Below are 20,592 nucleotides of genomic sequence, written 5' to 3'. Positions count from 1 at the left end.
ATCAGTTGTGTTTTCATTTTCATTTAAATTATTTTAAAGTTTCTGTTGAAATTTCTGCTTTGACCCATGTTTTATTTACAGTATTGTTTAATCTCTACATATTTTGGAATTTTCATGTTATGTTTCTCTTATTGATTTCTATTTTAATTCCATTGTGGTCTGACAGCAGATATTATATGACTTCTATACTTCAGATTTGTTAAAGTATGTTTTATGGCTCAGAATGTGGTCTATCTTGGTGAATATTCCATTTGTATTTGGTAAGAATGGATCTAGTAGTCTGTACATTTCAATTATATCCAATTGATTGATGGTGTTGCTGCATTCGACCATGTTCTTACTGATTTTGTGCCTGCTCTGTCTGTCCATTTCTGAGAGAGAGGTGTTGAAACCTTCAAAAATAATAGTAGATTCATCTATTTCTCCTTGCTGTTCTATCAGTTTTTGCCTGACAGTTTGATGCTCTGTTGTTAGGCTCATACATGTTAAGAATTGTTATGTTTTCTTGGCGAACTGACCTCTTTATCATTATGTAATGCCCTTCTTTATCCCTGATAATTTTCCTTACATTGAAATGTGCTCTATCTGAAATTAATATAGCTACTCCTGCTTTCTTAGGATAGTGTTAGCATGGTATATTTTTCTCCATCCATTTACTTTTTATCTCTATGTGTCTTTATATTTAAAGTGGGTTTCTTGTAGACAATGTATAGTTCGGGCATTTAAAAAAATCCGTTCTGACAATCTCTTTTTAATTGGTGCACTTAGGCCATTGAAATTCAAAATGATGATAGATACAGTTGGATTAATATCTACAATATTGTACTGTTACAGTCTTCTATTTGTTGTTCTTGTTCTTTTTTCCTGTGGTTGAGTTCCACTCTTCTTCTGCCTTTTGTGGTTTTAGTTGAGTATTTTATATGATTGCATTTTCGCTCTTTTCTTAGCGTATAGGTTATACTTTAAAAAACTTTTCTTGGGGGTTGCTCTAGAGTTTGCAATATACATGTACCACTAATCCAAGTACACTTTCAAATAACACTGTACCACTTCATGAGTAGTGTGAGTACCTTATAATATCAAAATTCCTCCCTCCCACCCCTTGTATCATTGCTGTCATTTATTTCACTTTATTCTAAGTGTTATTTATTTCATTTTATTCTCTCTATATACATATATATACACAGAGAGAAGATATATAAATATGCACACAGTATTGAACACATTTTTATTGTTATTGTTTTGAACAGTTATCTGTTAGATCAGTTAAGGGCAAGAAAAGTAAATTTTTATTTTACCTTCACTTATTCCTTCTTCCATGCTCTTACTTTACGTACATCTAAGTTTCTGACCTATATTATTTCTCTTCTCTCTGGAGAACTTCTTTTACCATGTCTTGCAAGGTTAGACGGTTGGCAACAAATTGCCTCAATTATTGTTTGTCTGAGAAAGTCTTTATGTCTCCTTTACTTTTGAATGATATTTTCACAGGGTACAGAATTGTAAGTTGATGCTGTTTTTATCTCAGTACTAAATATTTCACTCCACTCTCTTCTTGCTTGTATGGCTTCTAAGAAGTTGGATATAATTCTTATCTTTGCACCTAAATTTTAAGATAAGGTGTTTTTTTCCTCTGGCTTGTTTCAGGACTTTTTTCTTTATCTTTGATTTTCTGTAATTGGAAAATTATATGCATAGGTGTAGTTTTTGGTATTTATCCTGCTTGGTGTTCTCACAGCTTCCTGGGTCTGTGGTTTGGTATTGGACATTAATTTGGGGAAATTCTCAGTCATTATTGTTTCAAATGTGTCTTCTGTTCCTTTCTTTTTTCTTTTGGTATTCTCATTACACTTACATTATACCTTTTGCAGTTGTCCCACAGTCCGTTGACATTCTCTTCTTTTTTTTTTTTTCCAGTCTTTGTTCTCTTTGCTTTTCTGTTTTCAAGGATTCTCTAGCTCATAGATTCTTTCCTCAGCCATGTCATGTTTATTAAAAAGTCCATCAAAGACAATCTTCATGTTTGTTACAGTGTTTTTTATCTCTGGCATTTCTTTTTGCTTCTTTCTTAGCCTATCCAGCTCTCTGCTTATGTTGCCTGTCTACTTTATTCATTGGAACCCTTAGCATATTAATCATAGTTATTTTAAATTCCTGGCCTGATAATTCCAACATCACTGCCATGTCTGGTTCTGATGCTTACTGTCTCTTCAAATTGTGTTTTTTGCCTTTTGGTATGCCTTGTACTTTTTTCTTGGTAGTGGGATTTGACGTACTTGGTAAACGGAACTACTGTAAATAGGCCTTTAGTAATGTGGTGGCTAGGTGTGGAAGAGGGAGAGGCCTATAGTCCTATGACTAGTTTTCAGTCTTTTCGTGAGTCTCTGCCTCTGAACTGTGAACTTCACACATGTTTCTCATTTTTTTCCTCCCCTCTTAGGTGGTACAGAATGGCTAGCGTACACTGGGGTTGAGTATTTCTCTTCCCCAGGTCAGTTAGTCTCTGATAATACCCCAGGAGGTTAGGCCCTGGTTCACTAGTTTCCCATGAGGGCAGGCCTTGTTAAGAACAGATTGCTTTAAGCTGTTTCAAAATTGTTCCTTTTTACCTTTTCCTGCCAAAGCCCAAGTGGATTTTTCTATAATGTTTACTGTGGGAATCTGGTTGAGCTCCTGGAGATTAATCTGACGATATTGTGAGTATCCCCCTGTAACTATGTCCTCTTGGAGTTTTAACTCTCAGACTTGTCCACACTGAACCTCCAGCAGTCTGTCAAGTACAGTTCTCAATTTCCTGCCCTAGCAGTGGTGCCCTTGGTAGTTTTTACTTGTGAATCTCTCTTGTGCTAAGCATCAACTCCTTGTATTTTTGCCAGTCTCCCCAATCTTGGGGGTAGTGGTTTGCCCTGTGTACTCACCTCTCTTTTGGATCCAAGAAGAGTTGTTGATTTTTAAGTCTTTCCAGTTTTTTACTTGTTAGGATGGAGTTGTGCCTTCCAGGATCCTTACATGTGGAGCCATAAACTGGAAGTGTGATTTGATTTTTAAGCTTGGCTTCCTTACCATCACCCCTGGATCAGAATACCTTAATTTTCAGTCTGTGTTTGGTCAGAGGTTCTGATAAGCTCCTTGAGCCACTCAGTCTCAAGTCTCTTTGCTGATGGATCTCTGTATGCCTTGAGGAATGCTTTCTAGTCCCACATTTCCCTCTGATTGTTCCTGAGTGGGTGCAGCCTAGAACATATGCATAGCCTTTTGTATCCCCAGGGATGAGTGTGACCCTGGGATTATTCTTCTTGTCTCTCCCTGGTTCTCTCTGTTCAAACTTCTGGCTTGTCCGCTATTTCACTTGTTGCTACTACTATCTTGGAGGTACCAGCCCCTTCTTAATTGCTCACCAGCAAGATCTCCATTGTTTTTGACTGTGCCCTTAGGTAGGAATCTCTCCTTGCTCTGTTCCAAATAAAGTCATTCCCCTTAGGCAGAAATGCTGAGCTCTTCCTCTTTGTTGCCCACTTCTTCCCCTGGGTAGAAACTGGCACACTGCTGCAGCTGGGGGCAGGAGCATGGCAGCTACTCTTGCAGTGACACCCCTACTATATGAGTAGATGTTGGGGAGATGGTAGCCCCTAATCTACTTAGCATGCCCTCCTGTCCTGCATCCTCTGCCAAATGAGCCAGGCTGGGTGAAGGGGATTAGGGTCCTAGTATTCTTCAGCTGTTACGGGGTAGAGCCCTTACCCTAAGAGTGAGAACTGAGTAAGGAAAGGAAGACCCAGTCCTCTCGTTGTGCCTGCCAATAATAGCACTTCTGCAACACAGATCTGGGAATGATGAGAGTGGCTGGCAGCCTGAGTCTAGGACCTGGAGGGAGAGGTAATTCCTACTTTCTTTTTGTTTTAAATTGAAGTTGATTTTCAACATTATATCAGTTTCAGGTGTACAGCACAGTGATTTGATATTTTTGTATATTACAAAATGATCACCACGATAAGTCGTTACCACTTTTCACCATACAAAGTTATTATAGTATTATTGTCTATATTCCCTATACTGTACATTATGTCCCCGTGACTTATTTATTTTATAACTGGAAGTTTGTGCCTCTCTATCTCCGTCACCTATTTCACTCATCTCCCCACCCCACTCCTGAATTCCTATTTTCTTGACAGCACTCATCTGGAGTAGCTTCCATGACATGGAGGTGGTGTGGATAGGAGCAGGTCATGGCTCAAATGCCACAGACTCCCACTGTTGTTACTGAGATTCAGTTGATTTTTTAAAAATAAATGTTTTTCCATTTGCTGTATGCCCTTAGGACACTTTCCAGAGACCTTAAATGGTTGTTTTAATTATTTTTCCAGGCAAGTGGTTGTTTCACTGGGGAGAAGGGGGTCCAAGAGCTCCTTAATACCACTGTTGCAGAAGTTCCATTTTCATTGATTGTTTTAAAAACTGGCAGTAGAAGGTTTAATGTACCAACAGAGACCTCTATGAGATAGGGCTTACAATGAGGCCATTATAATGTAGGCTAGCATTATATCCTTGTTAGCAAGCTGAAAACTCAGTTTGGTAGCTATGGGTCTTTTAAAAAGTAAAAGTAAAAGGAATACTTCAAAGTAATGGCTTCAGTTTACTCCAGTTCACCAAAATTTTATTGACTTCCTCTCTTGGAATACCAATTTTATGGTGAGTGATCTTTGTTTTACTTTAAAGCTTTTTTTGGAAAACCTGAGGCTCATATTAATACATTATTTGTGGTTATTAGAATGTCCCATAGGTAATATGGTATGGTAACTAAAGCAGAGAACTGAAAGTCAAATTTCTTTTCTCCCCATCCCCTTACTCTCTTTTTTTTTTTCCCCTTACTCTCATTTTTAATACCAATCTAGGAAATACTAGAAATCACTTAACTGCTAAATTGGTTCATTCAGCTGCAAAATGGAACTAATATTGTGCGTCACAGGGGTGTTGTGAAGCTTAATAAATATTGCTAAAGCATTTGTTTCCATGAAAACTCCTGTATTTGTTTTATTTTTAAAATATATTTCTTACACTTTAAAATGTGCCCATAAAGTAAGGGCTTGTACACACATGTAAAATAGTTTAATCTAGTGTATATATAGCCAAATGGAAAAGAGCAGTAATATAATTATAGTGTTGTTTATTGGATATATATCCTGAGGAAGTTGTGGTTTTCTTTTCTTTTTTTTTTTAAATGGGTGTTGAATTTTGTCAGAAGCTTTTTCTGCATCTATTGAGGTGATCATATGGTTTTTATTCTTCAGTTTGTTAATATGGTGTATCACATTGATTGATTTGTGTATATCGAAGAATCCTTGCATCCCTGGGAAAAATGCCACTTGATCATGGTGTATGATCCTTTTAATGTGTTGTTGGATTCTGTTTGCTAGTATTTTGTTGAGGATTTTTGCATCTATGTTCATCAGTGGTACTGGTCTGTAATTTTCTTTTTTTGTAGTATCTTTGTCTGGTGATGGTAGCCTCATAGAATGAGTTTGGGAGTATTCCTTGCTCCGCAATTTTTTGGAAGAGTTTGAGAAAGATGGGTGTTAGCTCTTCTCTAAATGTTTGATAGAATTCGCCTGTGAAGCCATCTGGTCCTAGACTTTTGTTTGTTGGAAGATTTTTAATCACAGTTTCAATTTTATTACTTGTGATTGTTCTTTTCATATTTTCTATTTCTTCCTGGTTCAGTCTTGGAAGGTTATACCTTTCTAAGATTTGGTTATACCTTTCTAAGATTTGTCCATTTCTTCCGGGTTGTCCATTTTATTGGCATAGAGTTGCTTGTAGTAGTCTCTTAGGATGCTTTGTATTTCTGAAGTGTCTGTTTTAACTTCTCCTCTTTCATTTCTAATTTTATTGATTTGAGTCCTCTCCCTCTTTTTCTTGATGAGTCTGGCTAATGGTTTATCAATTTTATCTTCTCAAAGAACCAGCTTTTAGTTTTATTGATCTTTGCTATTGTTTTCTTTGTATCTATGTCATTTATTTCTGCTCTGATCTTCATGATTTCTTTCCTTCTGCTAACTTTGGGTTTGGTTCTTCTTTCTCTAGTTCCTTTAGGTGTAAGGTCAGATTATTTATTTGAGATTTTTCTTGTTTCTTGAGGTAGCCTTGTATAGCTATAAACTTCCCTCTTAGAACTGCTTTTGCTACATCCCATTGGTTTTGGATTGTCGTGTTTTCATTGTCATTTGTCTCTAGGTATTTTTTGATTTCCTCTTTGATTTCTTCAGTGATCTCTTATTTAGTAACGTATTGTTTAGCGTCCATGTGTTTGTGTTTTTTACGTTTTTCTCCCTGTAGTTCATTTCTAATCTCATAGCATTGTGGTCAGAAAAGATGCTTTATATGATTTCAATTTTCTTAAAGTTGCTGAGGCTAGATTTGTGACCCAAGATGTGAACTGTCCTGGAGAATATTCCGTGCGTACTTGAGAAGAAAGTGTAATCTGCTGTTTTTGGATGGAATGTCCTGTAAATATCAGTTACATCTATCTGGTCTATTGTGTCATTTAAAGCTTGTGTTTCCTTATTTATTTTCATTTTGGATGATCTGTCCGCTGGTGTTAAGTGAGGTGTTAACGTCCCCCACTATTACTGTGTTACTGTCGATTTCCTCTTTTTTAGCTGTTAGTAGTTGCCTTATGTATTGGGGTGCTTCTATGTTGGGTGCATATATATTTATAATTGTTATATCTTCTTCTTGGATTGATCCCTTGATCATTATATAGTGTCCTTTCTTGTCTCTTGTAACATTCTTTATTTTAAAGTCTATTTTATCTGATATGAGTATTGCTACTCCAGCTTTCTTTCGATTTCCATTTGCATGGAATATCTTTTTCCATCCCCTCACTTTCAGTCTGTATGTGTCCCTAGGTCTGAAGTGGGTCTCTTGTAGACAGCATATAGATGGGTCTTGTTTTTGTATCCATTCAGCAAGCCTGTGTCTTTGGTTGGAGCATTTAATCCATTCACGTTTAAGGTAATTATTGATATGTATGTTCCTGTGACCATTTTCTTAATTGTTTTTGGCTTGTTTTTGTAGGTCCTTTTCTTCTCTTGTGTTTCCCACTTAGAGAAGTTCCTTTAGCATTTGTTGTAGAGCTGGTTTGGTGGTGCTGAATTCCCTTAGCTTTTGCTTGTCTGTAGAGCTTTTGATTTCTCCATCGAATCTGAATGAGATCCTTGCCAGGTAGAGTAATCTTGGTTGTAGGTTCTTCCCTTTCATCACTTTAAGTGATGCCGCTCCCTTCTGGCTTGTAGAGTTTCTGCTGAGAAATCAGCTGTTAACCTTATGGGAGTTCCCTTGTATGTTATTTGTCGTTTTTCCCTTGCTGCTTTCTATAATTTTTCTTTGTCTTCAAGTTTTGCCAATTTGATTACTGTGTGTCTCGGCATGTTTCTCCTTGGGTTTATCCTGTATGGAACTCGGTGCACTTGCTGGACTTGGGTGGCTATTTCCTTTCCCATGTTACGGAAGTTTAGACTGTAATCTCTTCAGATATTTTCTCTGGTCCTTTCTCTCTCTCTTCTCCTTCTGGGACCCCTATAATGCGAATGTTGTTACGTTTAATGTTGTCCCAGAGGTCTGTTAGGCTGTCTTCATTTCTTTTCATTCTCTTTTTTTTATTCTGTTCCACAGCACTGAATTCCACCATTCTGTCTTCCAGGTCACTTATCTGTTCTTCTGCCTCAGTCATTCTGCTATTGATTCCTTCTAGTGTAGCTGTCATTTCAGTTGTTGTATTGTTTATCTCTGTTTGTTTGTTCTTTAATTCTTCTAGGTCTTTGTTAAACATTCTTGCATCTTCTCGATCTTTACCTACATTGTTTTTCCGAGGTCCTGGATCATCTTCACCGTCTTTATTCTGAATTCTTTTTCTGGAAGGTTGCCTATCTCCACTTCATTTAGTTGTTTTTCTGGGGTTTTATCTTGTTCCTTCATCTGGGACATAGCCCTCTGCCTTTTCATCTTGTGTATCTGTCTGTGAATGTGGTTTTTGTTCCACAGGCTGCAGGATTGTAATTCTTCTTGCTTCAGCTGTCTGCCCTCTGGTGAATGAGGCTATCTCTGTGGTTTTCTAAAGTTAGAAAGTATTGCTTTATGTAATTGATTTTTATGTATCAATTGGCTAATCATCTGTTGTAGTGCAAAATAGAAAAGTTGTAATTAAGTATAATTATAACACGTCTTCTTAGTAATATGTAGTCTTGAAAAATATATATAATTTGAAATAAATATGTATTTATGTGTATTTTTTTCCTTTTTTAATGATAGACAAAGCTATGATACTGGGAAGATGGATAAGCTTTCTGTTCCACAGGAAATGCTGGTAAGGATTATGTTAAATATTGCAGAAGTAGGTTCAAGAAATACAGTTTATGTTATTGTAAGAAAATTATGATAGGCTGTCCCTCCATTTGTGAGTAGATTATTCACTGGGCACATCATTTAATATCTCAGTGCATTAGTTTCTATAAAGTTGATATACTTATAGAATCTACCCTCCAGGTAAATTCTTGTACCCTTGAATTAATTAATACATGTAAAGTGCTTAGGACAATGTTTGGCTATATACGTTTTAGCTTTTGTTTGCATGTTCAAAAATTCTAGGTTTCTTTAACCACCCAGATAGAACATGCTTGGTATGGAAGTTAATTTTAATATTTTATCAAGTAAAATGTGATTATGTAAATAAATCTGATTTAAAACTAATTTAATACATGCCGTAGCAGAATGGAATTTTTTTGAATATCCATCTCTGCTTCTTACCATTATTACAGTATATCACACAAAATGTAACTGAATACATACACACACACATATATATCTATACATATATTTAAATGTATATACATACACACATATATATATATCAATATATCTAAGAATGTGGTAGATGGGGGAAAAAAAGAGAAGTATAAAACGTGGCCTCTGCCCTTAAATAGCTTATGTTTAAAGGATGAAACTAATACAGGTGAATACAATGGAATATTATTCAGCCATGTAAAGGAAGGAAATTCTGACACATGCTACAACATAGATGAACCTTGAGGACATTATGCTCAGTGAAATAAGCCATTCACAAAAGGACATACTGTATGATTCCAGTTCAGTGAGATATGTTGGGTAGTCAAATTCATAGAGATGGAAAATAGAATGGTGGTTGCAGAGGTTTGGAGGGAGGAGAACATGGGGAGCTATTGTTTAATGGGTAGAGAGTTTCAATTTTGTGAGATTAAAAGAGCTCTGGAGATGTATGGTGGTGCTGATTGCACAACAGTGTGAGTATACTTAATGCTACTGAACCGTACACTTAAAAATGGTTAAAATGGTCAATTTTATGTTATGTGTATTTCATCACAATTAAAAATAATGAAAATATATTATGATAGTGTCATATAATAGAATATTGTATAACAATGAGAATAGACTACAATAATTGTAACAGTATGGATGTTCTCACATATAATGTTGAACAAACAGAGCAAAATACAAAGTAGTACATACTGTATGATTCCATAAATGTGAATGCCAAAAGCAGGGAGAACTAATACATGGTGTTGGAAGTCAGATAATTGGTTACCCTTGTTTGGAATAGTGTCTGAAAAGAGATATGAGATGAGACTAATGTTCTGTTTCTTTATTTCTGTGTCGTTAACATATGTGTGCTCACTTTGTGAAAATTCAGAGTTGTACCATTGAGATTTTGAAACTTTTTAAAATGTATTTTATACTTCAATTAAAATTTCAAAAAAGAAGATTTATAAAAATGAGTACAAGTGAAACAATTTCGGAAAAATAAGTGATAAACTGTGTGGTACTAACCTGAAGTATATGCAAAGGCATGCAGAAAAGGGGAATATTAATGTTGACTAGAATAGTTGAAGAAGCCTTTTGGTAGGAGATAGGCCTCGAAAAGCAGATAGGGTTCATGCAGTTAAAAGGGAGCTAGAAGGGAATATGAGGCAAGGGATCTAGGTGAGAAGACATCTGGAGGAGGAAATGAGGATTGAAGGTAGGATTTAAGTGTGATTGAAATCTAATATTCATATTGCAAGGTATGGAGAAGTAAGATTATAAAATAGTTTTTCTTTCATGCTAGCAGTATTTTATTGTGGTATAACTTAAATAAATATATACACTAAATTGCACAAATCTTAAAATTGTACAGCCTGATGAGTTTCAGTTTATCTATATAGTTTTGTAACTATCACACAGATCAAGATACAGAACTTTCCATCACCCTCAAAAGTTACCTTGGCCCCTTTCCAGTTAATCGCCATTCATACCCCCATGATAAAACCACTATTCTGACTTTTATTGCTGTAGAATATTTTTGGCTTATCTTGAACTGTGTATAAATGAAATCATACAGTATGTACTGTTTTGTGTCTGGCTTCTTTTGCTTAACATAATAGTTCTGAGGTTCGTCCATTTTGTTTTATCTTTCTGATTATTTGACCCTTTTACTTTTACGAAATAGCTATAGTCTTTCTCAGAGATGCCATATTTACTCCATCAGAGTCCTCTGGGGAAGTTTATAAGTTGAGAGTTGCTCCACAATAATAATATATCCATCTTGGTATTTGAATTAAAAAACTGAAAGGTATCACACCCTAAAAGTCACTTCTCTAAGGTTCGCAGAGCCCTAATGTGCTTAACATTTTTTTTTTTTAATTAGAAGAACACCTTTGCCTGATCCTACTGTCCTCATTATACTTAGAGGCAGAATAGAATCTTCATTGAAATAGGCCTCCTACTTTCAAAATGTGAATCTATAGTTAAATAAGTCTGTGCTAAGTAGAGTTATTCCCCTTGTCAGTGTAGATCTGGCTGGAGAAACTGAATTATGAAATACTTTATTAATTTTAAAACTTGGTTGAGTTGGGAAAAATCTTGTCTATAGGAAAGTATATCTGCTCCTAGTGAAATGGTGGTATATGTGCCCTTGGTCCAATTGGTTAATCTCAACTAGGCTATAAAGTCTTTGAGAGAGGGATTATGTCTTTCTATTTATTTCTTTTGATGGAGGCCTAATATAATGTTACCTAAACAGTAGGTGGTAAGATGATTACATTAAATATTGCTGTGCTTTAATTTCCTTATTTTTAAAGTGGGGATGATTAAGTACTTTACCACTAAAACACTGTTAAGAAAATAATTATATTAACACAATTATATTAAATTTAAATAAGCTATTACTGTAAAATTCTCAGATGGTATTTGGTGTGGGTAGCATAATGATGAGACATATCCCAAGACTATGTGGTTGCTTAAGTAAATGCTATTTCATAATTTTGACTGAGGTTTGAGAAATGCCTGTCACTGTGTAAATGCTAGTCAGCTGTTGTATTGCAGTTAAACCCTCAGCTGTGTGTGTTTTTTTTCTATTTTTAATTATAGGGTAAAGTTCTACGGTTACTAGCCACTGCTTATATGGATTGGGACGGCAAAGAATATTATAAGGCTCTCAGCGCTGTAAACCTAGCAAACAAGGTATAAGAGGTTTTTTACTTTTGAAAATTAGCTTAATGAAATTTTGAAAGCATTGATTCACATTTTGAAATCCAGTGTAGACATCTGCTCCAGTATTCCTGTTTTTCTTTTAAACAACAGATTGTTGCAATCTCTTCTGCAGCACAGAAAGGAAGAATAAAATATACCTCTGACAACAGATATTTTTGAAAAAAATTTTCTTTTGCACAAAACAGAAAAGGTTCTCCGATGTGAGTAAATTTTAGGATAAAGAAGGAAATGATAAAATAGGCAGATAATGGGATTTAGTTTAAGAAAACCAACATCAGTCTTTCACTTTCAGCTGATGCTCATACATACATACATACACATACACATACATACATACATACAATACCTCTATACTCCTGGATAAGGAATATTGATAGACTGATGCCTGTTTAAAGAGATTCAGTTAGGATCAATGTGTTTTACTCTATAAGGCAATTAAATATAGTGATACATTTAAAAAAATTTTTATTTATTTTGGCTGCATTTGGTCTTCGTTGCTGGGCGCGGGCTTTCTCTAGTTGCGGTGAGCAGGGGCTACTCTTTGGTGCGGTGCACAGGCTTCTCATTGCGGTGGCTTCTCTTGTAGAGCACGGGCTCTAGGCACGCAGCTTCAGTAGTTGTAGCACATGGGCTCAGTCGTTGTAGCACACTGGCTCTAGAGCGCAGGCTCAGTAGTTGTGGCACACGGGCTTATTGCTCCATGGCATGTGGGATCTTCCCAGACCAGGGATGGAACGCTTGTCCCCTGCATTGGCAGGCGGATTTTTAACCACTGCACCACCAAGGAAGTCCCTGATACATTTTCAAAAGATTTTTTCAACAAGATGGGAAGCATGAAAGTGAATAGTTGAATTTATCAGAATATTAAATTGCCCAAAGAAACCATTTACTTGAATTATATTTTCCTGAAATTTGTCAATGTGGATGGGGTTATTTAATGCTGAAAAACTTATTTTATATTAATATTTTTAAATTTAAAAATATTAATATACATGAACATATTCAAAAGCTGCATCTTTTTTTTTTTTGCATTTGCTAAGATGCAAATCTAAATAAAAAATAGAATCCAAGACAACGGAGGAGGCTGCATACTAGCTACATGGCTTCTTGTCAGCATGTCTCTTTGTTCACTGGATACAGAAGTTGCAGTTTTTATTACAATAATTGTCCATCTGCATTACTCCTGACATATCACATTTAATAGCCTAATTATTGACCCTGGACATTGATGAACTGGGTGCATTAGGATTTCAGCGGCAATATACACTTAAAAGAGTTTTATATGTAAACAATTTCAAACCTAGAGAAAGATTGAAAGGATAAGAATAGTTCAAAGAATACCCGTCTATTTACTTTACCCAGAATCACCTGTTATTAACATTTTGTGCATTCTCTCTTCTCTATATTATTGAGGAAATATAATTCATACATTCATCTTATTGAGGGTAATATATATTGATATCTGTAATAATAATATATGTTATATACACTCAGTAGTGAACTGTATAGCATGTTTTTCTCTCCAATATAGGATTAATCAAACTAGGATTAGGTATTGCATTTATGAGACATGTCTCTCTAGTCCCCTGTAATCTGGAACATTTCTGTAGCCTTTCTTTTGACTTTTGTGTCATTGATATTTTGGAAGAATACATTAGCTCCCTACCTTGTTTTAAATGAAAATTCTCCATTTTTGATTTATCTGATGTTTCCTTGTGATTAGACTCATATTATGCATTTGTGACTGGAATACTGCATGAGTGATATTGTGTCCCTTCTCAGGGCATCACATTTGGAGGCCCCTGATGTCCATCTGCTCCTCATTGGTGATAATACTGATCACCTGTTCAAAAGTGTATATCTTCACTGTATATTAACCATTTTTCCCTTGCAACCAATAAACACTTTAAAATTATGATGCATATACCCTGCTTTTTATTAAAAATTTCCTTAAGTGCTTCCCTGGTGGGGCAGTGGTTGAGAGTCCCCCTGCCGTTGCAGGGGACACGGGTTCGTGCCCCGGTCCAGGAAGATCCCACATGCCGCGGAGCTGCTGGGCCCGTGAGAGCCATGGACGCTGAGCCTGCGCGTCCGGAACCTGTGCTCCGCAGCGGGAGAGGCCACAACAGTGAGAGGCCCGCGTACCGCCAAAAAAAAAAAAAATTCCTTAAGAATTAGTGTTCTTGCCTGAATCAATCTTATGATGGTTGCCAAATAATCATTTTCTAACTGTAGCATTCCCTTCATATTTACCAGTTGGCACTCAGCATTCTCCTGTAAGCAAGAGCTCTCCCTTCTCCCATTTATTTAATATTTATTTATTTACTTATTGATTTATTCATTTGTTATCAGGATTTATCAGGGTTTCTGTATTCCTGTTTTTCCACTGACATAATTCATTACTCTTAATTATCTTTTAACAGTTTTATTTAGGTATAATTAACATACAGTAAACTGCCCATATTTACAGTAAAAAAATTTGATGAGTTTTGACATGTGTGTATATCTATGAAACAATCACCACAATCCGGATACTGAAGATATACATCATTCCTCAAAGTTTCCTCACACCCTCTTGTCACCCCTCTTTCCCACTCTTCCCTAGGTGACAACTGATCTGCTTTCATAGATTAGTTTGCATTTTCTAGAGTTTTATACCAATGGAATCATAGAGAATGTACTCTAGTTTTGAATGGCTTCTTGCATTCAGTACAGTTATTCTGAGATGTTGTGTGTGTGCATAGTTTATTCCCAGGGTTCAGTAATATCTTATTGTATGGATATATACCATATTTACTCTTAAATCTACTTTATCTTTTATTGATATAGTTACTTTAGCTATTTTTTTGACTAGCGTTAGCATGGTGTATCTTGTTCTATCTGTTTTCCTATTTATGTCTTTATGTTTAAAATGCATCTCTTGTAAGCTGCATACAGTTGGGTTTTGCTTTTTTATCCACTCTGACAATCTCAGTCTTTTGACTGGGGTGTTTAGAATATTTACATTTGATGTGATTATTGATGTGGTTAAGTTTGAGTCTATCACCTTGTAATTGTTTATTTGTCCTGCATATTCTTTATTCCCCTTTTCTTCTTTTTTTCCTGCCTTCTTTTGTAAGTTTGTATTCAAGTAAGTTTTTCTTCAAAACAATTTATGAGTCCAATGTAGTTTTTATTCCAACCTCCTGAAGAATCCATGTTGAAATATTATGAAAATACGGATTTCCCTGGTGGCACAGTGGTTAAGAATACACTTGCCAACGCAGGGGACAAGGGTTTGAGCTCTGGTCTGGGAAGATCCCACATGCCGTGGAGCAAATAAGCCCTGTGACACAACTACAGAGCCTGCGAGTCACGACTACTGAAGCCCACATGCCTAGAGCCCATGCTCCACAACAAGAGAAGCCACTGCAGTAAGACTGCGCACCACAACAAAGAGTAGCCCCTACTCTCCGCAACTAGAGAAAAGCCCGCACGCAGCAACAAAGACCCAATGCAGCCAAAGATAAATAAATAAATAATTTATTTATTTAAAAAAAGAGGAGTATTATGAAAATATTTGCAGGATCATCTGGAGGAATAAACAGTGAGACTACTCAGGGAAATACTGAAAAAGGAGAGTGATCATAGAGGCTTTGTCACATTACATATTTGAATAATTTTTTAGATTCAGTTTTATTTCTTCTGTTGGCTTATTAGTTGTAACTCTTTGTTTTGCTTTTCTACTGGTTTCTTTCGGGCTTATACTATATATCTTACCTTGGTCTACCTTCATATGTCATAATAGTGTACTTTTATATCTCCCAGCCTGGCCTTTATGCTACTGTTGTCATATGTTTTACTTTTACATATGTTATAAAATCCACAATACTATGTTATTATTTTTGTTTAAATTTTCAATTTTATTTTAAAAGAGATACAAATAAGAAAAAAACTTAGGCATTTACACATGTAGTTACCATTTCAAGTAATTGTTATTCCTCTGTATACATCCAAATTTCCATTTGTTATTTTTCTTCTGCCTGAAGAACGTTGTTTTGGGATTCTCCAAAGAGACTTATTATAAAGAATTGGCTCATGCAGTTATGGAGGCTGGTGAGTCTCAAGATCTGCAGGATAAGTTGGCAAGACAGAGACTCAGGAAGGCTGATGGTAAGATTCCAGTCTGAGTCCAAAGGCCTGAACACCAGGAGAGCCAATGATGTAGTTTCAGTCCAAAGGCTGGCAGGCCTGAAACGCAAGAAGGGCCAGTGTTTCAGTTCCAGTCCAAATGCAGGAAAAAGCTGATGTCCAGTTCAAAAGCAGTCAGTCAGGAAGAGTTCTCTGTTACTCGGGAGAGGGTCAGCTTTTTTGTTCTGTTCAGGCCTTCAACTCATTGGATAAGGCCCACCCACAGGCTGGGAAATCTGCTTTACCCAGTCTGTCTATCTGTCTGTCTATCTATTTTTTTTTTTTCGGTACGCGGGCCTCTCACTGTTGTGGCCTCTCCCATTGTGGAGCACAGGCTCTGGACGCGCAGGCTCAGTGGCCATGGCTCATGGGCCCAGCCGCTCCGCGGCATGTGGGATCTTCCCGGACCGGGGCACGAACCCGTGTCCCCTGCATCGGCAGGCGGACTCTCAACCACTGCGCCACCAGGGATGCCCTATCTATCTATTTATTTATAAATTTATTTACTTATTTATTTATTTTTGGCTGCATTGGGTCTTCGTTGCTGCACGCAGGCTTTCTCTAGTTGTGGCGAGTGGGGGCTACCTTTCATTGTGGTGTGTGGGCTTCTCATTGTGGTGGCTACTCTTGTTGTGGCTCACGGACTCTAGAGCACAGGCTCAGTAGCTGTGGGGCACGGGCTTATTTGCTCTGCGGCATGTGGGATCTTCCCGGACCAGGGCTCGAAACCGTTTCCCCTGCATTAGCAGGTGGATTCTTAACCACTGCGCCACCAGGGAAGCCCCAGTCTATTGATTTAAATGTTAATCTCATCCAGAAGCCCTCTCACAGAAAGACCAGAATAATGTTTGACAAAATATCTGGGTACCCTGTGGCGCAGTCAAGTTGACATATAAAATTAACCATCATTGACACCTTTTAACATTTCTTGTAGTGCTGGCCTATTGGTGATGACTTATTTCAGCATTTGTGCCTTTGAAAATGTCTTTATGTCACATTATTTAAAATATATTTATTTATTTGGCTGCAGTCGGTCTTAGTTGTGGCATGTGGGATCTTCAATCTGTGTTGCAGCATGTGGGTTCTTAAGTTGCGGCATGCAAACTCTTAGTTGCGGCATGCATGTGGGATCTAGTTTCCCAACCAGGGATTGAACCAGGGCCCCCTGCATTGGGAGTGCGGAGGCTCAACCACTGGACCACCAGGGAAGTCCCTATTTCACATTATTTTTAAAAAATCTTTTTATTTTTAATACTTATAGAGTAACAGGAAGTTGCAAAAATGGTACAAAGAAAAATAATTAAAATAAAAGCAATAGATTCAGAAGAAAATTTTAACACTCCCCCCCCTCCAAATAGTACAAAGAAGTTCCATGTACCCTTTACCAAGTTTCCTCTGATGGTTAACTGCTGCATTACTATAATACATCAAAAACAGCAGATTGTCATTGGTACATTGTATGTGTATAGTTTTATGCCATTTTATCCCATGTGTAGATGCATGTAAGTACCACTGCAGTAATATACAGAACTATCCCATCACCCCAAAGATTTTCCTCATACTACCCCTTTATATGCACACCCATACCTGCTCCACCCCCCACCATCCCTAAGCCCTTGCAAACACTATTCTTCATCTCTATAATTTTGTCATTCCAAGAATATTATATAAATGTAATCATACCGTTTATGACTTTTAGAAGATTAGCTTTTTCACTTAGCATAATGCCCTTGAAATCCATTCAAGTTTTTGTGTGTATTAATACTTGGTTTCTTTTATCACTGAGTGGTGCATGGTATGGATGGTATCACAGTGTGTTTAACCATTCACCTACTAAAGGAAATATTGGTTGTTTTCAGATTTTGGCTATTATGAGTAAAGCTGCTATGGTATTTGTGTATAGGTTTTTGTGTGGGATGTAAGTTTTCATTTTCCTGGATAAATGACTAGGTGTACAATTGTTGGGCTATTTTGTTTTTAAGAAATTGTCAAACTGTTTACCAGAGTGGCTGTACCTTGTTGCATTCCTACCAACAACGTATGAGAGTTTTAGTTTCTTTTCCTTCTTGCTGGCATTTGTCATTGTCCCTGTTTTTATATTTTAGCTGTTCTAATAGGTATGTAGTGATTTTAATTTATACTTTCCTACTGGCTAATGATGTTGAACACCTTTGCAGGTGCTCCTCTTTGGTGAAATGTCTCTTCCTAACGCATGTGCATTTCATACTTGGATTGCTCAAATTTTACTGTTGAGTTTGATAAGATATTCTAGATAAGAGTTGTTTGTCACAATGTGGATTGCAAATATTTTCTCCCTGTCTGTAAGCTGTCTTTTCATCTTCTTAACAGGGTGTGATTTATGGCCCAGGATATAGTATATCTTGGTAAATGTCCTGTGGACACTTGGGGAAAAAAAAGTGTATTCAGCTCTTTTGGGGTGGAATGTTGTATAAATGTCAATTACAGTTGACCCTTGAACAACATGGGTCGACACCCTGCATAGTTGAAAAGCCATGTATAACTTTATAGTGGGCCAGTCGTATCTGTAGTTCCATATGCATGGATCATGTAGTACTGTAGTATTTATTGAAAAAAAATCCACATATAAGTGGACCTGCACAATTCAAACCCTTGTTGTTCAAGGGTCAGCTGTAGATCCTGTTGATTGATGATGTTGAGATCTTCTATATCTTTGCTGAGTTTTTGTCTGGTTCTATGAATTTTTGAAGGTAGGGGTGTTTAAATTTCCAACTATAATTGTGGATTTGTCTATTTCCTCTTTTATTTCTGTAAATTTTTACTTCAGATATTTTACAGCTCTTTTGTTTGGTGCATATGTATTTAGAGTTACTATTTCTTCATGGTAGATTGACCCTTTTATCATTCTGTAATGTCTCTTTCTGTCCCTGGTAATTATTTTTTTGATGTACAGTCTACTTTATCTGATATGAATATAGCTATTCCTACTTTCATGCTGTTAAATTTTTCACGGCATATAATTTGCCATCTTAACTGTTTTTAATTATACAGTATAGTGGCCTTGAGTACATTCATATTGTGAAACCATCACCAACATTCTTCTCCAGAACTCTTCATCTTGTAAAATGTAAACTCTGTACCCAATATATAATAACTCCCTATTCCTCTCTCTTCCAGTTCCTGGAAACCACCATTCTACTTTCAGTCTATATGAATTTGACTACTCTAGATATCTCATATAAGTAAAAAAAAAAAACAGTATTTGTCCTTTTGTGACTGGTGTATTTCACGTAGCATAATGTCCTTGAGGTTCATCCACGTTGTAACATGTGTCAGAATTTCCTTTCTTTTTAAGACTGAATAATATTCCACTGTATGTATATACCACATTTTGCTTATACATTCATCCATTTATGCACATGTTGGTTGTTTTCACCTTCGGCTATTGTGAATAATGCTGCTGTGAATGTGGGTGTACAAATAGCTGTTTGGTTCCCTGATTTCAATTTTTGGGGGGTATAAACCCAGAAGTGGAACTTCTCGATCATATTGCAATTCTATTTTTAATTTTTTTGAGGAAACACACTACTGTTTTTTCCGTAACAGCTGCACCATTTTAAATTTCATCCAAAAGTATACAAGGGTTTCAATTTCTCCACATCCCTGCAAACACTTTTATTATTTTTTTTTGATAGTAGACATGCTAATGGGTGTAAGGTGCACCATTTAATTTTTTTTTTTGGTCTGCGTTCGGTCTTCGTTGCTGTGTGTGGGCTTTCTCTAGTTGTGGCGAGCGGGGGCTACACTTTGTTTCAGTGTGCAGCCTTCTCATTGAAGTGGCTTCTCTTGGTTGTGGAGCACAGGCTCTAGGCATGCGGGCTGCAGCAGTTGTGACTCGTGGGCTCTAGAGTGCAGGCTCAGTAGTTGTGGCACATGGGCTTAGTTGCTCCGTGGCATGTGGGATCTTCCTGAGTCAGGGCTCAAACCCGTGTCCCCTTCATTGGCAGGTGGATTCTTAACCACTGCGCCACTAGGGAAGTCCCCCATTTTTTGTTTTTTTTTTTTTTTTTTTTTTTGGCAGTACGTGGGCGTCTCACTGTTGTGGCCTCTCCCGTTGCAGAGCACAGGCTCTGGACACACAGGTTCAGTGGCCATGGCTCACGGGCCCAGCTGCTCCACGGCATGTGGGATCCTCCCGGACCGGGGCACAATCCCGTGTCCCCTGCATCGGCAGACGGACTCTCAACCACTGCGCCACCAGGGAAGCCCCTCCATTTGTTTTTGAATGATATTGTTTCTGGGTATAGAATTTGAAATGGAGAGCTTTTTTTTCTTTGAGAATTTTAAAGATATTGTTTACAGTTTTCATGTTATATTGTTTCTGATAAGAAATATGATGCAGTCCTTATTTTTGTTCTTTATGTAACATGCCCTTTTTCTCTGGCTAATATTTGGATTTTCTGTTTATCACTGGTTTTGAGCAATTTGTTGATGATGTACTTTGAAGTAATTTTCTTTGTTTCTTGTGCTTGGGGCTCTTTGAGCATCTTGAATCTCTGGGATCATGGCTTTCATTATGTTTGGAAAGTTACAGTATTTTTTGAAATATTTTTTTCTGCTTCACCCTCAGACACTACTCATATATTAGGTTGTTTGAAGTCGTTCCCACAGTTCACTTATGCTGTTGACATTTAAAAAGATTTTTGGGGGCAGGCTTCAAGATGGCAGAAGAGTAAGAGGTGGAGATCCCCTTCCTTCCCACAAATACATCAGAAATACATCTACATGTGGAACAACTCCTACAGAACATCTACTGAACGCTGGTAGACCTCAGACCTCCCAAAAGGCAAGAAACTCCCCATGTACCTGGGCAGGGCAAAAGAA

At 37.0% G+C, this 20,592-nt stretch overlaps 1 protein-coding gene across 4 annotated transcripts in view; it reads left to right on the top strand.

Moving 5' to 3' along the window:
• Positions 1–20,592, top strand: part of TEX11 (testis expressed 11) — a 385,828-nt gene that overhangs the window by 163,896 nt on the left and 201,340 nt on the right. For all 4 annotated transcript variants that reach the window (XM_032620813.1, XM_032620814.1, XM_032620810.1 and 1 more), the window contains exons 10-11: positions 8,308–8,362; positions 11,437–11,529. In XM_032620813.1, coding sequence (XP_032476704.1) covers positions 8,308–8,362; positions 11,437–11,529 — 148 coding nt within the window. The remainder of the gene's footprint in view (positions 1–8,307; positions 8,363–11,436; positions 11,530–20,592) is intronic.

Source organism: Phocoena sinus, chromosome X, assembly GCF_008692025.1.
Source record: "Phocoena sinus isolate mPhoSin1 chromosome X, mPhoSin1.pri, whole genome shotgun sequence".
Lineage (NCBI taxonomy): Eukaryota > Metazoa > Chordata > Mammalia > Artiodactyla > Phocoenidae > Phocoena > Phocoena sinus.
This window is presented reverse-complemented; position numbering and strand designations above follow the sequence as displayed.